General features: G+C 43.7%; 1 protein-coding gene across 3 annotated transcripts in view; it reads left to right on the top strand.

The window, feature by feature from the left end:
- Window positions 1-21790, top strand: part of LOC111156936 (protein phosphatase 2 regulatory subunit Bbeta) — a 432155-nt gene that overhangs the window by 136077 nt on the left and 274288 nt on the right. Inside the window, exons 1-2 of one of the 3 annotated variants that reach the window (XM_022518090.1) lie at window positions 13783-13976; window positions 14370-14566. The exons of 1 other annotated variant lie outside the window; for it this stretch is intronic. In XM_022518090.1, coding sequence (XP_022373798.1) covers window positions 13783-13976; window positions 14370-14566 — 391 coding nt within the window. Of the gene's footprint in view, window positions 1-13782; window positions 13977-14369; window positions 14567-21790 lie in introns of those variants that run through there. One more of the 3 variants, XM_022518092.1, reaches the window with a different exon arrangement.

The raw sequence follows: 21790 nt of genomic DNA, 5'->3' as shown, positions 1-21790 counted from the left end.
TTATTACATTGTGGTTAGCCAGCACTTGACGAGTCTCTTATTTGCCCATGAATTTCAGCATTTGTCTCTGCAATCAAGTTGTGAGTTCCTTACCAACACCTAAGAAGGCTGGTGCTGTGCACACAGTAGGCAGGCAGAAAATGTTTGATGTCCAATGAACATACTTCCGTGACGAGCCACTGACATAAACGGTTTGATACTCCCTTGCAATGAAACCTTGGCTTTGAGTTCTCCTTAGAAAGGGGTGGGGTTGGAGGAGAAGAAGCAGAGCTGCCAAAGCAATTCAAGAATTCAAGAATGAGAACTGGAAAAGGGAATAAATCTGGCATCCACGTGGACAGCCGCAGGGCATACAATCGTGACAATATGCCGTGTCTCATACCAACAGGCACACTGATGGGTGTGGGTGATGTGCTGTGGCCTGTTTTCAATATTTTGTATATATGAACCCATTTAACATAACAACCTTATGAAGTAGACACTGTTATGATTACCATTTTGCAAATGGAATTTGAAGCACAGAGTGATTAAGGCCGTTGCCCAAGTTTATACTACTAGGAAATATCAGAGCCAGGATTTGAATGTGAGTAGTCTCTTTCTCCAAAGTCGGGCATTTGACCGCCTCTTATACTTTGCTGACCCATCTTAGAAAGGACTCTTACATCTGGCCTTATAGCATTAGTATTAAGTGCTATATATGTAAGCGCTATTATTATTCCCCATATAAGAATATGCATGGGGGGCGCCTGGGTGGCTCAGTGGGTTAAAGCCTCTGCCTTCAGCTCAGGTCATGATCTCGGGGTCCTGGGATCGAGCTCTGCATCAGGCTCTCCCCTCAGCAGGGAGACTGGTTCCCCCTCTCTCTGCCTGCCTCTCTGCCTACTTGTGATCTATGTCTGTCAAGTAAATAAATAAAATCTTTTAAAAAAAAATATGCATGGGAGGCAATGGCACTGGAATTCTAAACTTGTATTTAATTTTGGATCTTTCTTTTGTCCCAGGTTTTTTTCCCCCCTTCCTTTTCCTGTGCATGAAATAGACACAGTGAGTCAGCATTTGGAAGCAGAAAGTACTCTAAACTAGGCTTTTTTTCTGGGGAGAGAGTCCAAACCTTCATCAAATTCTCAAAAGCAAAAAAAAAAAAAAAAAAAAATCTCAAAAGCATCTGTGACCCTAAAACATTAAGTCAGCGCTCAGGGCCCATGCTCCTTTTCAGATGTAAATTCATAAACTTTGTCATACTTTGCCCACCCCTATAGCCCTGTCAGATGCCAAATGGAAATTGCAGAGGAATCTATTTGAGACATGTTTAATATAATTATTTTCACTCTGTATTTATTCCATAAATATTTATTGAGCTTTAAAATATCTACAGACTTGCTTATAAGTTCAAGGTCCGTCTGGCTTTTGAATTCAGCTTCTTTGTCTTATCTCACTAGTGTAGTAATGACCAGGGTGTTAACCTTGGCTGCACAACACTTTGAACTTATCAAAATGTGTTCCCACATGATGAGCTGTTTATCATGGGATATGTCCTATAGCTTCCCAAAATGCCTATACTTATAAGTCTTCTTCCAAAGAAGGGGAAAGTGGCAGAACATGACACTGTAGGCAGAGGGTAATTTTTTTTATTAATACATAATGTATTATTTGCTTCAGGGGTACAGATCTGTGAATCATAAGTCTTAAACAACTCACAGCACTCACCATAGCACATATCCTCCCCAATGTCCATAACCCAACCACCCCATCCCTCCAGCAACCCTCAGTTTGTTTCCTGAGATTAAGAGTCTCTTATGGTTTGTCTCCCTCTCTGGTCCCATCTTGTTTCATTTTTTTCCCTCCATTCTCCCCACGAGATCATATGATCAGAGAGATCATATGATAATTGTCTTTTTCTGATTGACTTATTTCACTTAGCATAATACCCTCTAGTTCCATCCACGTTATTGCAAATGGCAAGATTTCGGGGGTTTTGATGGCTGCATAGTATTCCATTGTATATATATATACCACAGCTTCTTTATCCATTCATCTGTTGATGGACATCTCGGCTCTTTCCATAGTTTGGCTATTGTGCACATTGCCACTATAAAAATTCAGGTGCACGTGCCCTTCAGATTACTACATTTATATCTTTAGGGTAGATACCCAGTAGTCTGCTCTCTGGGTCATAGAGTAGCTCTATTTTCAACTTTTTGAGGAACCTCCATACTATTTCCACAGTGACTGCACCAGCTTGCATTCCCACCAGCAGTGTAGGAAGGTTCCCCTTTCTCCATATCCTCACCAACATCTGTCTTGTTAATTTTAGCCATTCTGACTGGTGTCAGGTGGTATCTCATTGTGGTTTTGATTTGTATTTCCCTGATGCCGAGTGATGTTGAACACTTTTTCATTTGTCTGTTGGCCATCTGGATGTCTTTTTTGCAGAAATATTTGTTCATGTCCTCTGTCCATTTCTTGATTAGATTATTTGTTTTTGGGTGTTGAGTTTGATAATTTCTTTATGGATTTTGGATACTATAGGGAGAGGGTAATTTGTGCTGATTCTACGTGAGCATACCGGCTTCCTTCCCAGACTTCTGCCGCTGAGGATGGATGGATGCCGCCCCTCCTGCAGCTCCACCTGGCCCATCTCAGAGCAGAAAAAGGGAGAAAATGAGGATGAAGAAGAGTGTGGAGCTCTGTTACTTCAGTTTTGTTCATGGTGGGCCCCCATGACTTTTGAAAGACAGCAGTAGTCATTCCTACCCTTGATAGTGACCTCAGAGTTCTGGGGAGTGAACAACTTAATCCCCAACAACTTTCAGTTTACCCTCTTAAGAAAAAGCAGTGTGTTTAAGAGAAAAGTGGAGGAGAGTCCCGTAGAGGGGTTAGCATGGGAGCCAGACACCGGGGTCCATGCTCACAGTCTGTTGCTGGGGGAACTGGGCAAGTCAGTTCTTTGCCCTGGGCTCTAGTTTTCCCTTCAGCAAAATGGTAGGCTAGCCCTTATGGTCTGGAAGCCTCCTGTAGTATGAGACTTTCTTGGTATGGGCTTAGCCTTACCTAGAGTTAGCCAAACTGAAAAGAGCAGAGTTCCCAAGACTGTCCTCACTTCTGACATCATCTGCAAATGGTGGGTGGAGGGGGGGCGGGTTTCAAAACTATCCTCCATTTCAATAATTTGCTAGGATTCATAGAACTCACAGAATGTTATTATATTTTGGTTACAATTTATTATAGGGAAAGGATAGAGGTTAAAGTTAGCCAAAGGATGAGCAACGGGGTCGCTCAGTCAGTTAAGTGACCCTTGATTTTGGCTCAGATCATAATCTCAGGGTCATGAGATTGAATCCAAGCATCAGGGAGGGGGGCAGGAGGGGGAGTCTGCTTGGGATTATCTCTCCCTCTTCTTTTGTCCCTCCCTACCCCTGTGCGCGCGCACGCACACACACACACACACACACACACACACACACATATTCTCTAAATAAATAAATAAATGAATAAATAAATAAATAAATAGGCAGCCAAAGGAACAGATGCATAGGACAGAGTCAGGGAGGGTTCCAAACTCAGAATTTGTCTTCAGGACACATTAACCTCCCTCCACTGATGTATGATAACACAGAGTATGCTAACCAGGGAAGCTTAACTAAGCCTGGTATTCGGAGTTTTTATTGGAGTTCAATTATATAAGTATGATTGATTGATTAATCAATTGCCCATACGGTTGAACTCCATCACCAGGTCAACCTTTGGCTTATGGCCCAAATCCTCCACCCTAAATCACCGGTCTTTTTGGTGTGGCCAGCCTGGCAGTTAAACTGCTAAATGTGGCCACCCCCACTCTATAAACAAAGACATTGCTATGAGGTCTGACATACGTTACTTCCCAGAAGCCTAGAGCAAAAGCCAGGCCTCTCTTTGGGCAAGGCCAGATTTTTATAAGCATCCTAGATTTATTGTTCATTAAGATTCCCTCCTGATAGATCTTCACTATTAAGCGAACACACATTGACTCTTTTATTCTTTCAAAAGTCTTTAGAGTAACTAATCTGTGCCAGGCACTGTTGTAGGTGCCAGATAGAGAGCAAAGGACAAAAACATTCCTGTCTCCCTGGAAATTGGGTTCTACTGACATAAGAACCAAAGCCAAATCAATAGGTACTGTCAGGCAACAGTACACGGAGGGAGAGGACTGGGAGGGAGGGGTGCTATTTAATTTTATTTTCTATGGTGAGAGACGGTATCTCACAAAAATGGTCCTGGAGCTGACACCGGAATGAAGTCAAGTGTGGAGCTCTGCTGTTGTCTGAGGGAAGGCACAGGACCGAGAGAAGAGCAGATGAGGAGGTCCTGGGGTGGGAGTGCTCTTCCTGGTGTGTTTGGCAAACAGTAAAGACACCACCATGTCTCTGAGGGAGACGTAGGGAAGGGAGTTGAAACAAGAGTTGGTGGTGATTCAGGTAAAGAACAGGGAGGAAAAAAAAAAAGAAAAGAAAAAGGATAGAGCTATAGTTGGAGCCGAATCTTTCCAGCATTTTAAGAAAGTTTTACTCTGAATGTGTAGGAAGCCAATAAAGGGCTTTGAGCAGAAAAGTGACATGAAGTGATTTGCATTTAAAAGGACCATTCTGCCGGCTGCATAGAAACCATTCTGTAGGGGGCAAAGGAGGGATCACAGGCTTCTTAGAGTCTTGAAACAATCATGGTGATGGGAGATGGTAGTTGGCACTTGGTAGCAGCTAAGGAGGTAGTGAGAAGTGGTGGGTTCTGGATGTGTTTTGAAGTTAGAGCTGGCAGGAGTTGCGGATGGACTGAAAGGATGTGGGAAATGAGAGAGGAACCAAGCAACAGGAAGGGGGAGCAAGGATGGGGGGGCACTAGGGACTGAGGTGCCACATCTGCTGTGAGTGATACTAGTGTGGAGGTCAGAGGAGAGACTGGTGCTCAAAATCCAAGTCATCGTGTGAGAGGTAAGCCGTGAGACTGGAGGAGGTCCCGTGAGATGGGACTGTGAATGGAGAAATCCAAGAACTTAGACCTCTAGGGTGTGTGCACGTTTAGGCATCAAGCAGTGAGGAGGAACCCGCACATGCCCTGGAGAAGGAACGTGCACTGAGGTAGCAGGAGGATGGGCAAGAGTGGTGCCCGGGGAATCAGTGAGGAGAGTGTCAGGAAGGAGGAAGAGCTCAGCTGCACACACAAAACTATACACACGTGTGTGTGAACGGTAATGGTGTATCTAATTTAGCAAGTCTTCAGAAATTAATCCATTGAGGATGGGACCACAAAATTCTACTCTAATTCAATCTAAAACAATGAATCATTCTTAGATTCCTATCACTGTATCTTTACATTTCTCCACCTTTAGTGGCCCTAGGAGAGTCCAGAGAGTCAGCTGTGGAAATCCTTTTTTTGGCAGTGACATCTGGCAATGTGGCTTCTTCTTCTAGCTGGAATTGAAGCCATAGGCTCAAACTAAACAGTTGATTGACCTATACGAGTGATAACTGTACTGAATTACACTTTTCTTGCTATTATATATTGTTATATAGTGTCATTTTAGCACTTTCAGAATCAGGTTCTTTTTTTTCCTCTCTTAGACTAGTTTACTGGTTTTAGGGGGAAATGTGGATTGAGTTCAATTATACTGTTCCATTTAACATATATGCGTGTGTGTGTGTGTGTGTGTGTGTGTGTGTGTGTGTGTGTATGCATGTGTTTATTTTTTCCATATTCAGTTGGTATTACTTGAACATAGTTGTGAGGCCTGTTACATTCATGTTGTTTAGTTTGGTTTTAGCATGACAATCTTGTTCAAGTCTTTAGTAGATAAAAATCTCTCTTAGAAAAAATATAATAAAACCCATTTTGTGAATGGAATGAACTTTTCTGCCCCCCTAAGATTTTCTTTATTTATTTGACAGAGAGTAAGCGAGCACCAGCTGGGGAGGAGTAGAGGGAGAGGGTAAAGTAGGCTCCCTGCTGACCAGAGAGCCCAGCGTGGGGCCAGATCACAGGATCCTGGGATCATGGCCTCAGCTGAAGGCAGAGGCTTAACTGAATGAGCCACCCAGGCACCACAAATGGCACTTTTTGGAAGAGTTCCTCTGTACCTGTGCTGCCGCCACTGCACACATGGGGTTATTGAGCCCTAGAAATGTGACTGGCTCTGAGGGGTAGCGTGTGTGTAAAATATGCAGCAGATTTCAGAGTCTTGGGATAAAAAAAAAAGTATAAATAGGTCAGTAATAATTTTATATTGATTATATGTTGAAATCATAGTATTTCTGATAGACTAAAGAAAATATTTTCTTTTCCCAAAAACCTTCTAAAACATTTTAAAAATATCATCAAAATTATTTTATCTGCTTCTTTTCACTTGCTAATGTAGTAGGTTAAAAATTTTACAAGCATGGCCTGCATTACATTTCTATCAGACAGAGTTGTCGTTCTGTGCCTTTGGTACCATGTACATTTATATTGTGTCCTAATTTCCTCCTGAGCAGAAAATGACTATTAACCTTTCCAACACAAGGTTTCATCCAAAAAAAGTGTTTCATAACATTAAAAAAAAAAAAAACCTTTAGGGATACCTGGGTGGCTCACTCCGTGAAGTATCCAACTCTTGATTTCAGCTCATGTCATGGTCTCAAGCTTGTGAGGTCGAGCCCCAGGGCTCTGCACTGGGCATAGAGCCTGCTTAAGATTCTCTCTCCATCCCTCTGCCCCTCCCCACCTTAAAAACATTTTAAAAATATTCTTATTAAAAAATAATACACGTTCTAAATTTTCTTTGACAAAAATATAAGCAACAAAGATAACCACACATAACCACTGCATAGTATTTTTATATATGGATTTTGACATACACACACTTTTTTTTAATCAAGAAAGGGGAAACCAGAATATGCTGTTTTTTGACTTTTTAAAATAATATAACATAAATATCTATCCTTATCATTACATACCCTTACATTTTTTTGTACTCATATTAGACTAAAGAACATGATCTACTCCAAGAAGTAACAGTGGCTTTTGATAGCAGAGATTTTTTTTTTAATCCTTAGTAACAGCTTTATTTATTTATATACTGTAAAAATTCACTTTTTAAAAGCATGCTGAAATTCAGTGGTGTTACTATATTCAGAGTTGTGCAACTGTTACTCTTACCTAACTTAGAACTTGTTTCATCACCCCAAAAAGAAACCCCCAAATCCATAAACATTCACTCCCATTCCCCCACCCAGCCCCTGGCAACCTCATCTTTCTGTCTCTGTGGATTTGCCCATTCTGAACATTTTCCATAAATGGAATCACCTAATATGTAGTGACATAACACGTAGTCTTCTGTGACTGGCTTCTTCCAATTAGTATGTTTTCAAGGTTGATCCATGTTTTAGCATGTGTCAGTATGTCATTCCTTCTTATAGCAGAATGATAATCCATTGTATGGATATATCACATTTCATTCATGTATCACCTGATGAGCATTTGGTTTGTTTCCACTTTGGAGCTTTTGTGGACCACAGTCACGAATATTCAGGTACAGGTTTTGGTGTAAAGACAGGTTTTCAGTTCTATTGTGTATATACCTAGAAGGGAAACTACTGGGTCATATGGGCTGCTTTAACATTTTGAGGAACTGTCAGACTATTTGTGACTGCCCCATTATACAACCCCACAAACAGCATGCGAAGGTTCCCATTTTGCCACGACCTCACCAACACAGTAGTAAGTGGGTTTCAACTGGGAGACTATTATTCATTTCTAAGAGAGACAAACCAGAATCTAGCAAATTTCAGTACAGTGGCCTCAACCCACCCCAACACACACACACACACACACACACACACACACACACACACACACACGTACACACACATGTGAGTGTATGCAGTACCAGGCTCCTTTTTGTTTGACTATGGTTATTTATCTCTAACACCCATGGAGGTTATAATAGTACTTTCCTTTTAAGGGCTCCTGTTAGAATTAAATGAGATAATGCTGGTAAAACCCTTTGCACAGCATCTGGTACATAATATATACTCAAACAAGTGTTAGCTACTAATGTTTTATCAATGGCCCAGTACTTTCCATTGTTTGCACACACCATAATTTGCCTAGCCAATTCTGTTGGACATTTGGGTTGTTTCCAGTTTTCCGTGATTCTAAACAATGCTCTGAGAAATAACCTTATGGGGGCACCTGGGTGGCTCAGTGGGTTAAGCCTCTGCCTTTGGCTCAGGTCATGATCTCAGGGTCCTGGGATGGAGCCCCGCATTGGGCTCTCTGCTCAGCAGGGAGCCTGCTTCCCCCCCCCACCTCTCTGCCTGCCTCTGCCTACTTGTAATTTCTCTCTCTCTGTCAAATAAATAAATAAAATCTTAAAAAAAAAAAGAAAGAACCTTATGGCTAATTTTTTTGCCCACATCTATGATGATTTTCTTAGGATATATTCTATAAGTGTTATTGCTTGGTGCCTCTTAAAGAAATTTGAAAGATAATTCCCAATATATATTCTCATTTAAATTAGATGAAATTTTATTTTGAGAAATGTCATCAGAAACTAGATAATACCCCTTGGGTATTGCCGAAGGGGTTTTGTAAATCCTCACCATATACCAAATAAATATAAAGCAAATTGAAACTATCTTGAATAAGACAGCCTACCTAAATTTAACTCTAAAACCACTGAATGAGAAAAGGTACAAGAGGATATTTTCTCTCAGACTCTCAGATCTGGAGTCTTAGATTTTTGTTCTTCTCTCATTGTATTAATATCCTAACAAGACACTTGGAAGAATTATCAATGAAACCAGGCAGAGTGGATGTCTTTGTTTTGCATTTAGGCAAATCCAGAGCAAAAGTAAGGAGACAGTGGAGCTTGAACACTAGAAAAGGACGATTCTTGGAGAATGGGCATGCGCTTGACATTGCTTATGTTGTCAGGACCCTTACGGGGCAGTCTCTTCCAAGTCTACCACAGCAATAGCACATCCAGCCTGGAAGGGATCAAACAAAGGCATCAGGTTTCCTCTGATGGATATGGGAAAGCTTCATGGTAAAGGTAGGATTTGAAGAGTCATTTAGCATGATGGCTCAAGTGTGGTTGGATGGTGGGATGCTCTGGAATTTGACACAGTTTGGGAGATTAAATGCTGAGAACTGGAAGGAACTTTGCATAGATTACAGGGATGAGCAGGACGATACGGTGGCAACTATTGCATTTCTACTGGTGCGCTGCTAAATGTTTAACAATTGACTCTCCAAGCAAACAAAAACCCCAAAGCCCTGATTTATAAAGGGCTTTAAAAATTTTTCCATGATATAAATATCCAACCGTAGCAGATTTCAGATTCTAAGCTACCAACGTGATGTCCCTCACAGCAGAGCTGGAAATAGATGTGTATAATCGGCACGTTCAGCTCTCAATAGCCAGTACATGGCAGCTCCAGCGTCCACAGTTTCTTTGCATAAATTACTGTACTTGGATAATTGAAGGAGCATTTTACTCTGTGAAATCCATTAAGTATGCAGAATCTGGATTTAATACAACATTTTAAGAGCGAGATGTTTTGATTTCTTTTCCCAGGTTAAATGCCATGTTAAAGGTTCACTCGTGTGGTGTATTACATGTTCTAGTGACATGCACAAAAAGGAATGGCGAAGCTTGCTGGAAACTCAGGAGATTACCCACTGAGCAGTCAACACATAAACCAGAGAGACAGTCATGCATTCAGTGCTTAGTGATGTTAGAGAGGGATTTCGGAGGATTCCACAATAGAGAAACATGATCAGGTCTGCACGAAGAGAGGGTCATCCTAATTCCACAGGACTTGATGGCTTCTAAAGGGCTTTTTGCAGGATGGTAAAATTTCATGTATCCAGTTTCTAGATTGCCAGTAGGACAAACCGATAGGGAGTAAAACTCCGGTTTCTAAGTCACTTGTGTTCACATAAATGATCTAAATGTAGTTCATCTGTCCCATTCTCTACTGGTGGAGGTGCACAGGAGCCACGGCTAGGGGGGGAACTGACATTTTAGTGCTGAGCAATTAGGCTGCTCTGAAGCCACCCAGCAACACTCTCAAGTAGTTTCTATTATTTTCTTCTATTTCGCAAACACAGAGGCCCAGAGATGTTAAATTACTTGCCAAAGGTCATGACATTCACAAATGCCTGAGCTGGGACAAACCAGGACTGTCTCTGACCCCTAAAGCCTATATTAAGAATCTCCAGACTGGCTTAGGACAAGGTTTTAATAAAATTGTAGATATTTAATGGGTTAATTGGACGGGATGAACTGCAAGGTTCCAGTGTGGGCAGCACTGACCTAACTGGGGTGAGGGTAGATGGCAGTGTTGGGGGGAGGGGCCATGAGAAGGGTGATAAAAAAAGAATGTGTCTACGTGCCATCATGCTGAATTGTGTAACTTAAGAAGCCTGTGTATATGTAACTGGCCTTTTTTTGTGTGTGAGTACAAGCCTGGATTGGGTCAGTCTTTCAGAGTGTCTTCTGCTGCCCTCTTATAGCTTATGACTTCCTTTCCATCAACTGTTAATTAGACACTAAGTGCCATGACAGTAGAAGCTGACTATACACTTTATGCATGGGTATACACTTTATGCACGGGTGTTGCTGAGTCTTCAGTCCTGTCCCGGTGGCTGACATAGTAGGTGCTTCAATATTTGTTCATTATTGATAGTGGTGATGATAGTAAACATACAACAAGTAATAGTAGTATCTTCTTTCCAGGATTATTCAATACATTATCTCATTAAATCCACACAATAACTCTATGAAGTAGATACTATTCTTTCCCCTAATTTAGAGGTTTAAAAAATGTCTTAGGGGAATCTTGTAACTTACTCAAGGACACAATAGTAAGTGTCAGAAAATCAGCTATGTTGGATATCAGAACCTTAGCATTTAGCATTACGCTATAGTCTGTTGATTTATAATACATTTGTTGTATTTCTAAGAAAGCTCATTTTATCAAAATCAGAAGATAGAATTTCAGTTCTGTGATGAAAGGGACTCTGTTTTAACTGTATCCCCAGCACCAGAATAATTCTTGGCATATATTAAGCACTCAGTAAATATTCTTGGTACATATGCATACAGAATGAGTAAGACAATTATTTCAATTGTAATAAACTTAAAAACTAGAAAATTACTGGCTCGGAACAGGTTTTGTTGTTGGGTACGGGGCATTTTTTTGGCAGGAATTTTAATAACGATTGAGCTAGCAAACCTAAATATTACAAATATTTGTAATACTGAACACATCAGTAATTTATTCATTCATTGAAGAAATATTTATGTCTATTCAGCAAAGATAATTGAGTACCTACTAAGTGCCAGACATTTAATATCAGAGATATAGTAGGAATGGTTCATAATGATAAGGTAACAACTATTACAAAATTCAGTGAGCCATGAAGAACAACAACAACAACAAAAAGATGTAGAGACAAAATTCTAGAGGAAGAGACTGTGGTATGATCAGGTGATGCCTCAGGGAAGTAGAGACGGTTGAGCTGAGATGCTGAAGAATGCCAGGAACATGAGGAAAGAGCATCAGTTGGCATGTACGTATCTCAAAGGCTTTTGGAAAGAACTTGACATGTCGAGGCATAGAAAGAAGGTCAACAGGTCTTCTGAGAAATGGTGTCTATGGTCCTCTTACCACCACAGGATTGCACGGGGTTCTTTCATCCCCTGACCTCTTTCCTACACGTCATTGTGTTCAAGCACAAAGTCAACAGCCTTATTTTTCTTGGTTTTGGTGCAGGGCCTGTCTCCCCATTGCTCGCAGTAGGAAAGAGTGGTCCACAAGGTTGAAACCTTGCATTCTCCTTACCCATGATGTATCTGTGTTGCCTGTACTGTTGAATATATGCAGGAGGGATGCTGCAGGAAACGTGAAAGGGAAAATTTAGTAAACCCCAGAAACTTAATCTATGGAGGGGACATTTCTCCCATTGGTTACAGTGGAAAATTCCTCAAGCACAGCCTGGCCAATGAGCCTGGGCTTACCCACTTCATCATGCAGCTCTGTTCCAATCTAGCCCACATTCCAGGAAGATAAGGAGAGGATTTCCAAACACAATTCCAAGGTCTCCTGTCACAAGTTAAGGTCATTTCGAAGGAAAACAAAATGTCTTCTTACCACTTTGAGAGGAACTTAGCTTTTCTCCCCTCTGCCCACCCTTCCCCATTTTGCTTAACAGCAAGGGAAGCTGAACTGTGTAACTACAGATGAGCTGACCACTGGAGACTTGGTGATGGATACAGCTCATCGTGTGGAAGAGCCAGCTGTGAACCGATGCCACGTGGATTCCATCCGTTACCAGAATTTCATTTGTGAAATTTGAATAGTCAAACAAGTATGTTAAGACTTTTAACCACCAAACGAGAATCAAATGGAATTTGTTGTAAGCTGATCTTCCCTTAAAAATTATATCAAAGACTATTTCTACTCTCTTCCTCTCACTTTCTGGAGATGGAATTAATGCCATTTTCCATCTGCCAGAAGCATCCACTCTTTGTGGAAATCGGATGGCAATTCCCAACCTCAGTTAAAAACTTGTTTTCCCATTTTTTTTGAACTTCAAATACTTCCTAAATTGCGTTAGCCGAAGCATTGTATGTATATAATTAACTCACAGGTCCCTCTGGGCTCATCTAGCTCAACTTGTGGAGCTTAACTGAGCAAGACGTCTGCTGATGTCTCTCCCTGCAGTGATGCCCACTGAAATGAATACCTTCTACAAGAGGAAAACAGGGAAATAGCTTTTCCAATTTGGCTTTTTAGGGAGTTGGGTAGCTTCATAAATGATTTTATTGGTTTCATAAGGGTAGTGATCAAGTTTTCTTTTAAATACTGAATTTGCAATATGGGGAAACGTCAGGGGTGAGAATTCTGCATTTGCTTCCTAGATGAAGTAGGGAGGCAGGTCTCTTTTTTCTGTTTATTGGGTCTTTGAAAGCTCTTCAGGATAGCAGTGGCTCTCTGCGGGCACAGGGCTCCTGTGTCCTTTCCATGTTGGGAGGAGACGTAAGCCGTTCCTACAGTGCTGTGTCTTCACAAGCAAGACCTACAGGAGGGCCTGCTTCACTTGGTCCAAAACAAAGTGCACAGGGCTAGAGAAGGTGGACTTTTTCAGACTGACTGTGTGGTCTGGCTTCATAACTCAACCCTCTTGTTTCCCTCTGCCTGCGTAGACACAGACGCCTAGAATAGGAAGGGGATGTTGACTCGTCTGGAATGGAGAAGTCATAGGTGGTCGCAGAAAAGTTCTGCTCCCCGTTCTGTTCCTAGCCCAGGAAGCTTCAATTAGGCTATGGCAGCCCTTCTTCCCATTCTCCCCTCTCTGAGGCTTCAAACCCCAGGCCTCGCCGTTGAACTTTATCAAGGGACCGCATACCTCACCCAAGGGTGAGCGAAAGGGACTCGAGTGTCGTCTTCCTGCCTACCCCAGGGGACCCACTTCTCTTCGCGGTCCTGAAGCGCAGGTGTCCGGAGCAAGGCAGCGAGCTAGGGACTCTGGGGGCCCGAGTAAACGCCGCCCTTAGCTGCGTGGCACGGTTGGAGGGCGCTTGCCAGAGCGCCTCTCTGGTTTTCCCAGGAACCTGCCGGCTCGTTGCTTGCTGCCCAGGTGCCGGTTCGCCGCTGCGTGCGCCCCACTGCAGCAGAGAGCAGCCGCAGCCTCTGCCTCGGCCACCAGCGCTGCTGGGGAAGAGTCCTGGGGCTGCTGACGCGGTTGGGAGGAGCCTCGCCTTTAATGCACCAGCCGCCTCCAGCCTCCTTCTGCAGCAGCAGCAGCAGCAGCGGCGGTAGCAGCTGCGAGTGCGCGCGTGTGGGTGTGAGGGTGAGTGCGCTGGCGCCGGCCGCAGCGCCCTGCCCAGCTCCCCGCCGCCTTCCTCGCCCCCGCCAGCCGGAGCCGCCCTCCCGTGGGACCAGCACCCTGCTCCCGGCCGGCCCAGCCCGAATCCGGCCCCTGCCATCTCGCCACTGCAGCTCGGGTCCAGAAAGGCACCATTTTGTCGCGGCTGCCCGCTCTCCCAGGGGGGAGGAGGGACATTTTTTGCATTTTGGAGCGGCTGCCAACGTGGGGAACCTGTTGGGCATCTCCCCAGCCCCGCTTGTGAGCGCCTCCCGGGCTGCGAGCGGGCCCGGACCCCTCGGGGCACGGCGCATCTTGGCACCCGGAGGCAGCGGAGCCGGGCGCAGCATCCTCGCTGGGAATTGGAGCTGGAGTGAGCGCACCGCGGGAGGAGCCGCCGCAGCCTCGGAGATCCCGAGTGGAGGAGGTGACAGCTCCATTGCCGGGTTTTTATTTTTTTTCTCTCCGCCTCCCCGTCTCCTCCTCAGGCTCGGACCATGGTGCAGTCCCACCGGCTCCCCTGCCCCCCTCTCCTGTGAGACTGGCTGCGGGGAGGGATCATGGATACTTGTCTGCCGGCTTCTGGTTCCCACGCAAGTAAGCCTGCTGTCAATGGAGGAGGACATTGATACCCGCAAAATCAACAACAGTTTCCTGCGCGACCACAGCTATGCGACCGAAGGTAACGCCAGCCCCACCGCATTCCGCCGCTGGGGCCGGGCGCAAGTTGCGGATCGCTGGGCTCGGCGGGCAGCCGAGCGCGGAGTGGCGGAGACTCCTCCCGGCCGGGGGCTGGGGCGGGGGCTCGGCCCGCGGGGGCAGCGGCCGGTGCGCCCCACATCCACCCGGGCTCCGCGAGGCGAGCCCGGCGTTCAGCAGCAGGTGGACCCGGCGCCCACGGGAGTTAAAATGGCCCTCGGGGATCAGGCTTTGCAGGGTGGGGCTTCCGACTGGGAAAATGACCCCGTGAAGGCAGATGACCCCTCCCCCAAGACGTTTGAAGGGATCTTGGAGGGGCAGAGAAGAAAGGGCCCCAGTCAGATCCGAGGTCCTTCCCCCTCCCCCAATCCTGACGGAATGATGTTGTGTCTCTCCGTGGCGGCAGGGAGGGCATGGTTTCATTTCCTGCCGGTCTGTCACTCCGTCCAGGTTACCTGCTCAGACAATCAGAACCCCAAAAGGCCCTTTGCAAAAGGGCTAGCTAGCCCTTCTCCCCTTGGAAGTGCATTAGCAAGAAATCAAAAGGTAGCTGGGGAGACGGCGTTCCAGCAGCGAGCGAACGAGTCTGACACGTGGGGCCAGCAATGCGATCAGTGGGGCCTTTAAAATCACCATTATGAATTCTGCAGCAGTAGTTTCTGCTGAATCAACAGCCAGCAGAAAGCAAGAGGGTTCAGTAAGCCGAGCTTTGCCAAGAGGTGAAATTGTCGTGGCGCTCTCTCTCGCGCTCTCTCTCCCCGCTTGTTCTGACGTTAGCAGGCAGGCAGGGCAAGTCAGCAGGTGGAATCTCATTCTGCCTTTTGTGTGTGAATAGAGAGTAGAGGCATTTTTTTCAAATGCCAAAACTTTTGCATTTTTGCTTTCATTTTCTACCTGTAGGCCCTCATCCTTAACCACTCATATAAAGTGTTGCATTATCATGTTGTAACGTCCACGTGAGAAAATGTGTGTGAAAATGCTTGAGGAAAACAGTGCACGTATGTTAATTTAAGACAATTTTTGGTACTCTTGGATACTAAAATTTTTATAATCTTTAATCAAATCAAGACTCATAGAAAAATGTGATGGGGTTGGGGTAGTAGAAGAGTTCAAACTCTGAAAGAGAAAAAAAGATACAATATGGGGGCAAAGGTGGCATCGTCTACAAACATCCCGGTAAGTTTTAGGTAATAAAGAATGCCCCGTGCTATTGAAAACAGATTCTTCATTTATCATCATTATTGGAGAGTGTCCAGCCTAATGAGTCCATGGTGCTAGACAGATTAAGCAGACCTGTATGAGCTCTGCCATTCAGGAGCTTAGAGATGGCTTTTAAGAGATGTTCAGCCTGTCCCTCCCCCATACAGACACCATACTTGCCGAGTCTTTTCATTTGCAGGATGACAGGGTGGTTATAAGATGTTCCTTCTTGGTCTCAAGTGCTTTGTCACTGACTCGGTTACCAGGTAGATTATGGCTAGCTCCATGTCTGAGCATGTCATCCAAGAGAGAAGTTGGCCTTGGGTCTATTGGTTTTTCTGGGTGATTCTTCTTTCTGTTTGTGACAACAAAGAAAGAGGGCCGCCTTCATGTTTTCTTCTAGATGGCATTATGCCTCCAAGCGCAGGCACAGGAAACTTACTGAGCTGGGAAGATGGGCAAATTGGGGCTGTGTGAATGGGAGTATCATCCCTAGAATGAAGGAGTGAATTAAAAATAGAATTCCTTAGTTCTTTGGGGGCTCCAGGCACTACCTTGATCTTTGGTCCTTTCTTATGGCATTTTTGTAAACTCTGATTCTGGGTAAAATAACTGAGTTCGTGTAGTCAAAAAAGAGGCATGAGTTTATAGCAGACCGCTCTCAAAAATCTTTCTGTCTGAATCAACCTCTCAGAATGTTCCACCTCTCATATATACACACCACACTGGAAACTAAACAAAACCTTTATTTCCCAGTATGCCTTCAGGTATCTTTACCTGATCTTATTGAAAGTCTGGGAAGAAGGGGAAAAAAATGCAACTCAGACAGAGTAAATAGCAGAAGTTGGGTACAGCAGGAAGTTCTCTATGGTCTTAATCTGTTCATATAGGGAACATTCATGTGTGGCTGGCCACAGGGGCAAGAATCCATCCTCTCTCTTCTGATGAATACCTTGGAAGTGCCAAGTACACCTTGAAATATCACCAGATCAAAATAGCATTTGTTAAAATCCTCTTTGTTGAGGGCTTGCCTCAGAAGTACCCTTCTCCTTTAGTGACTTAAATCCATTTTCTCTTAAACCTGACCTTAGATTCTAGGTCCTTCTACAGACTTTGCTTTGCTTTTTGTCTTCCTTGATATTTCGGCATTTTTCTACCTGGCCAGATAGGTCAAGGGTTTTTTTGTTTGTTTGTTTGTTTTTCCTCCAAAATCTCCTTCACATTTATCTCTAAATTTTTCTTTGCTTTGCTTTGCTCAGATCATTCCACACTGCAGTATTCTATTTAAAGCTGAAAGGTTTTTGCTGTGTAGTTAGTGTGAAGGACTCGAAGCGCAATTTGCATTGTAAGTGGTAGCTGCAGGCAAGTTCAGCCAGCTAAGAGCAATGCAGATGCGAAAGGACACTTCTACCAAGCTCTTCTCTCGTATTTTCTCTCCCTCTCCCCTCTCCTCCGCCCTTTCTCCTCCACCAACACCCCCTCCTTCCGTCCCCTCCTTTCCCTACCCACCGCCCCCACCACCACCGCAGGGAAGAAAAAGAACACATGATGTATATTTATTAAAGACATTTCCTATGAATCTTCTTTTATTCTGAGCATCAAAGTTACCACCCTCCTCGATCTTTTTCTTTTCTCCCTTTTTCAAGTTATCATCTTGGAGCATCTTCTATTTCTCATGTCATTGCTGAGCTTTTTAAGTATAGCATTTCAATATCTCCACGTCCTGCTAACTGAATGCTATTAGCATTTGCAAATAAAGAAAGTGGTCAACTGAGGCCCACAGATGTTGCTAATTTGTGAGGGTCACACAATGAGGGAAGAGTTTGCCTTCAAACTCGAGACCGTTTGAAGCATGTGCTCTTCCGCTAAGAAATTCTGCGCTGCCTCATTTTCCTTCCTTCAACCATTAGTTCCTGTTAGGAGGAAGACCACTATGGTGTTATCTTCATGTATAAATTGTATTCTTATCTGGAGTCAAATTCTTGGCAGGGATCATTTGAACATGTGTATATGGGAGTAGATATGGCGAAAAGTGGGGTTGGAATGACTACAGAAATAAAGTCAACACAATGTTTTTACTGGCTTTTTCAGGTATGGAACTCTGGGGGTCCTAACCAAGGCTTCATCTCTCAAATCTCTCTGATCTCTCAGTGGACTTCTTTATTTTCAGACTTAGAACTGACCAAAACCCTCTCTCCATTAGGGCAGTTTGAGAGTTTTCTACACTGATCTTCCCACTCTTCCGTGAGGCCACAGACAGAATAAATGTTTTTCCTAGCTGAGTTTACAGGAATGGCAATCTGGTTTGAAGAGGAAGTCAGAGAACATGTTTTTTGTTGTTTTGTTGTTGTTGTTTTTAAAGATTTTATTTATTTATTTGACAGAGAGAGACACAGAGAGGGAACACAAGCAGGGGGAGCGAGAGAGGGGAGTCAGGCTCCTTGCTGGACAGGCAGCCCAACTCCGGCTCCATCCCAGGACCCTGGGATCATGACCTGAGCTGATGGCAGATGCTTAATGACTGAGCCATCCAGGCGCTTCGGGAGAACATGCTTTAAAATAACTACTCTATTCTCAATTTCCTTGGCTGTAAAATGGGAATAACAATAGAACGTACCACAGCGAAAAAAATTAATACAGGAAAAGCACTCAAGACAGTGCCTAATGAAAAAGCTGGACCTCGGTAAATGCCCTCAGTACAGTACAGGCACATTTGCATAGCAGACACACATTTTCCTTGGATCCTGTCTTGACTGGGTATGGTCTTGAGGGGAATGGCTAGTGGAGATGGGAGAGAAGTCACTAAAACCTACCAGTCTCTTCTTTGTTAGCAAATCAACCATGGATCTTGCCATTTAGTTACTTGCTTTAGTGTCCTTGCTGGTTACATTCTGGCAGTGAATAAGTTCCATTTTCTCCTTTAAAAAACCTGTACTATTTACACATTAGAGGAAGAATGAATTTATTATTCCATGATTTATGATTATATTATTATTATTACATAATTATTGATTCATTCTGCCTTTAATTCCTTCAACAAATATTAGCTGACTTTCTGCAGAGGTGATCCAGCATGGTCCAATACAGACGTGGTATCAGGCTGGCGCAGGAGGCAGACATCAAAGAATTTGGCAAATAAATATGTAATTACCAGTGGTGATAAGTGACATTCAGGAAAAGCACGGGTTGCCTCTAGATCATATATAAGGCAGGAAGGGGGATCTGATTTAGTCTGGGGGACCAGAGGCAGCCTCTCTGAGAAAGTTTTAAGTTGAGAACTAAAGGATCAGTCAGAAATTAACAAGAGGTGAAGACAATTCAGGTAGAAGGGACAACAGGTATAAAGCCCAGAGATTTAAAATCGTGTGACTGATTTGAAGAATAGAAAGCTGCCTGTGGGATATAGGGAACAAGAGGAAGAGTGATGAAAATTAGACCAGAACCTGCAGTTTACTCTGGAAGGCACCAAAACCAGGAAAGATCCATGCTAGGATGAATGGATGGATAGATGGATGGATGAATGGATAGATACATGATAAAACAAGTATGAAATGTTCATGGTAAAATTGAGGGGAGTCCATCAGTGGATAGTGACTATATTTTTTTTTCAATTTTGCTGACTATTTAAAATGTTTCATAATAAAATGTCACAAAAGAGAGACTGGAGAGGTGGTCAGAGACCAGATCATGTTGAGATTTGACCATAAGGAGTTTGGACTTTATCCAAAAATGGATCGAAAGCCATTAAAGGATTTTAATCGGGATGGTAATATGATCAGGTTTGTTTTTTCAAAGCTCAGTCTAACTGCTATGCAGGGTGGGGTCAGAGGGCCGGGAAGGAAATGAATAGAGCAAAAGGGGAATAGTTAGGATACCACAGCTGTACTCTAGGATGGTGGCAGCAGTAGAAGTGGAGAGAATTAGGTGACTCTGATACATCATAGAAGAAGGATGGATATAACTTACTTGGTGTGATAGATTGGGCAGAGATAGAGAAGTAGATGAAGGCGAGTGTCAAGGACGACTCCCAGGACTTTGCCATGAGACTGGATGCATAAAGGAACTTCTCACTGACACTGGAAAAAGACTTTGGAAATTGATTAGTCTGAGGGGTGTGTGAGCCACTTAGCCTCACAGCAAGACCCTCAAGCAGTTAGATATCTGGGTCTGAAGGTCAGAAACAAGATCGAGACTAGATGTACAATTTGAGATGTCAGCAGCACATTAAAAGTATCTAAAGTCATGTGAATAGATGAGATGCCTAGGAGAAAAGCACTCCAGGGCAGAACAAGGAAACTTAATTTGGCTTGGTACAAAGAAATTGTAACAAAAAGGACCCCACAATGGAATGCCTTGGTGTAAACCTAACTCACCACACGCTGAAATTATTCAGAGAACACTATATGGCCATTTCTCAGCAATGGGGGTAGAATAAGAAGAGTCCAGTCTTGGGTGAGTTGAGTGTAGAGGGTCTCCAGACTTGAGTGAGATCTGTGTGATTTCTGAAATGTTACAGCTTCCTAGGGGCACGGGAATAAAAGTGAGAAGGCAAAAGTCCCTGCTTCCTGTACCCCACCCCCATTTCACACACACTCAAGAGGGAAGCTAAGATGCGTAAAAGTAGGACGGTACATAAAAATGGCTTTTGATATGAAGGGGCTGGGAAGGCACTAGAAAAATAAAAGGAGATGGTGTCAGATGATGGAGAGCTGCCTTGTAGTTCCTTAAGTTGCTTTGATATTTGTATGCAAATGCCAGATCAGAATAGTACTTCCAATGCATATGGATGAATGTTTGAGTTCTCTGCCATTCTCAGAAAGATCTGAAATGGAAGGTGGAAAGAAGCAGCCTTATACTATTGTAAATGACCTTTCTGGGGATGGGAAATGTTCTGCTACCAAACATAATAACCAGAGTGCATTGAAAATCACTAGCGAGCATTCATTATTAGCATCCAGGTCCCCAGGGGCAATCTCCAGCCCTTTATGAGGGCTGGTCAGAAACATGCCAATGAACCTGGGGTGAATAATATTAGGCCAGTTCTGTCAAAATATTGGTAATGCTCCATGAAAAGAGCACAGCTGTAGACTGACATTCCTAGACTCTGGCATTTACATTTATGAAGAAACCGAGGGCCCAAATTCAGCACTTAGCTGAGGGAAGCGAACTGAGGTTTCTCAAGCACTGTCTGTCCCAGGCATTTTCCTAGGTGTTACGCATATGTTTACTCATTTAATCTCCTTCAACGACCACGAGTGAATGGTTGCATTAGCCTCATTTCTCAGACCAAGAAATTTCGAGCTTTGAAAAAATAAAGAAACTTATGGAAGGTCACCTACTTCTAAGTGGTAAAAACAGCTTGTAAGCCATGACTGCCTGAACCTGAGGCACGTGCTCTTCTCCTACCCCTGCTGCCTCTGGTCAGGATTTAAAGTGGGGGGAAATGCAGGTTATATTCTCTCTTTTGCATTTATCCCCATGGTGCACATTCAGTGTGGCTGGATTGACTTTGTCCATCTTTCTAGAAGGGCAGTGCACTTGTCTGAGCCTTCGCCATTGTCCCATAGGAAGGAAGTTGAACTTTTCCACCCAATGCCAGGATCCTTAGTTGACCTCCTCTAGATGTATTCTACTCTGTAAGGAAAGAAGGAAAATATTTATGGAATTGAGCAAATTGTGAGAATTAGCTGGGTTTTTATACATTAGTCCATGTCCCTCCCCCTTAGCATAGGATGTAAACAGTGCAGTTTCCAGGCTGTGCTGGGATGGCTCCCCTGGACCTTCAGGGCACCCATTCTCCAAAAATGGTAGCAACTCCTGTAGTTGGCTCAGGCAACAAAAGGAAGGGGTAGAAGCAGGTATGTGATGGCAATTATCCTTTTCATATAAATGCAGAGGTGTGTGAGGCCTTGTTTTTGGCCAGAAAGGCTCGCCCATGCTGTTGGCCTTGTCCCCTATTAAGGAAATTGCTTTCACCAAACTTGTCATCTTTACCACCAATCTGCCT

The sequence above is a fragment of the Enhydra lutris genome, unplaced genomic scaffold (genome assembly GCF_002288905.1).
Source record: "Enhydra lutris kenyoni isolate GAN:26980312 unplaced genomic scaffold, ASM228890v2 scaffoldscaffold50, whole genome shotgun sequence".
Classification (NCBI taxonomy): domain Eukaryota; kingdom Metazoa; phylum Chordata; class Mammalia; order Carnivora; family Mustelidae; genus Enhydra; species Enhydra lutris.
The sequence above is the reverse complement of the archived record's forward strand: the minus strand, read 5'-3'. Positions and strand labels throughout refer to the sequence as shown.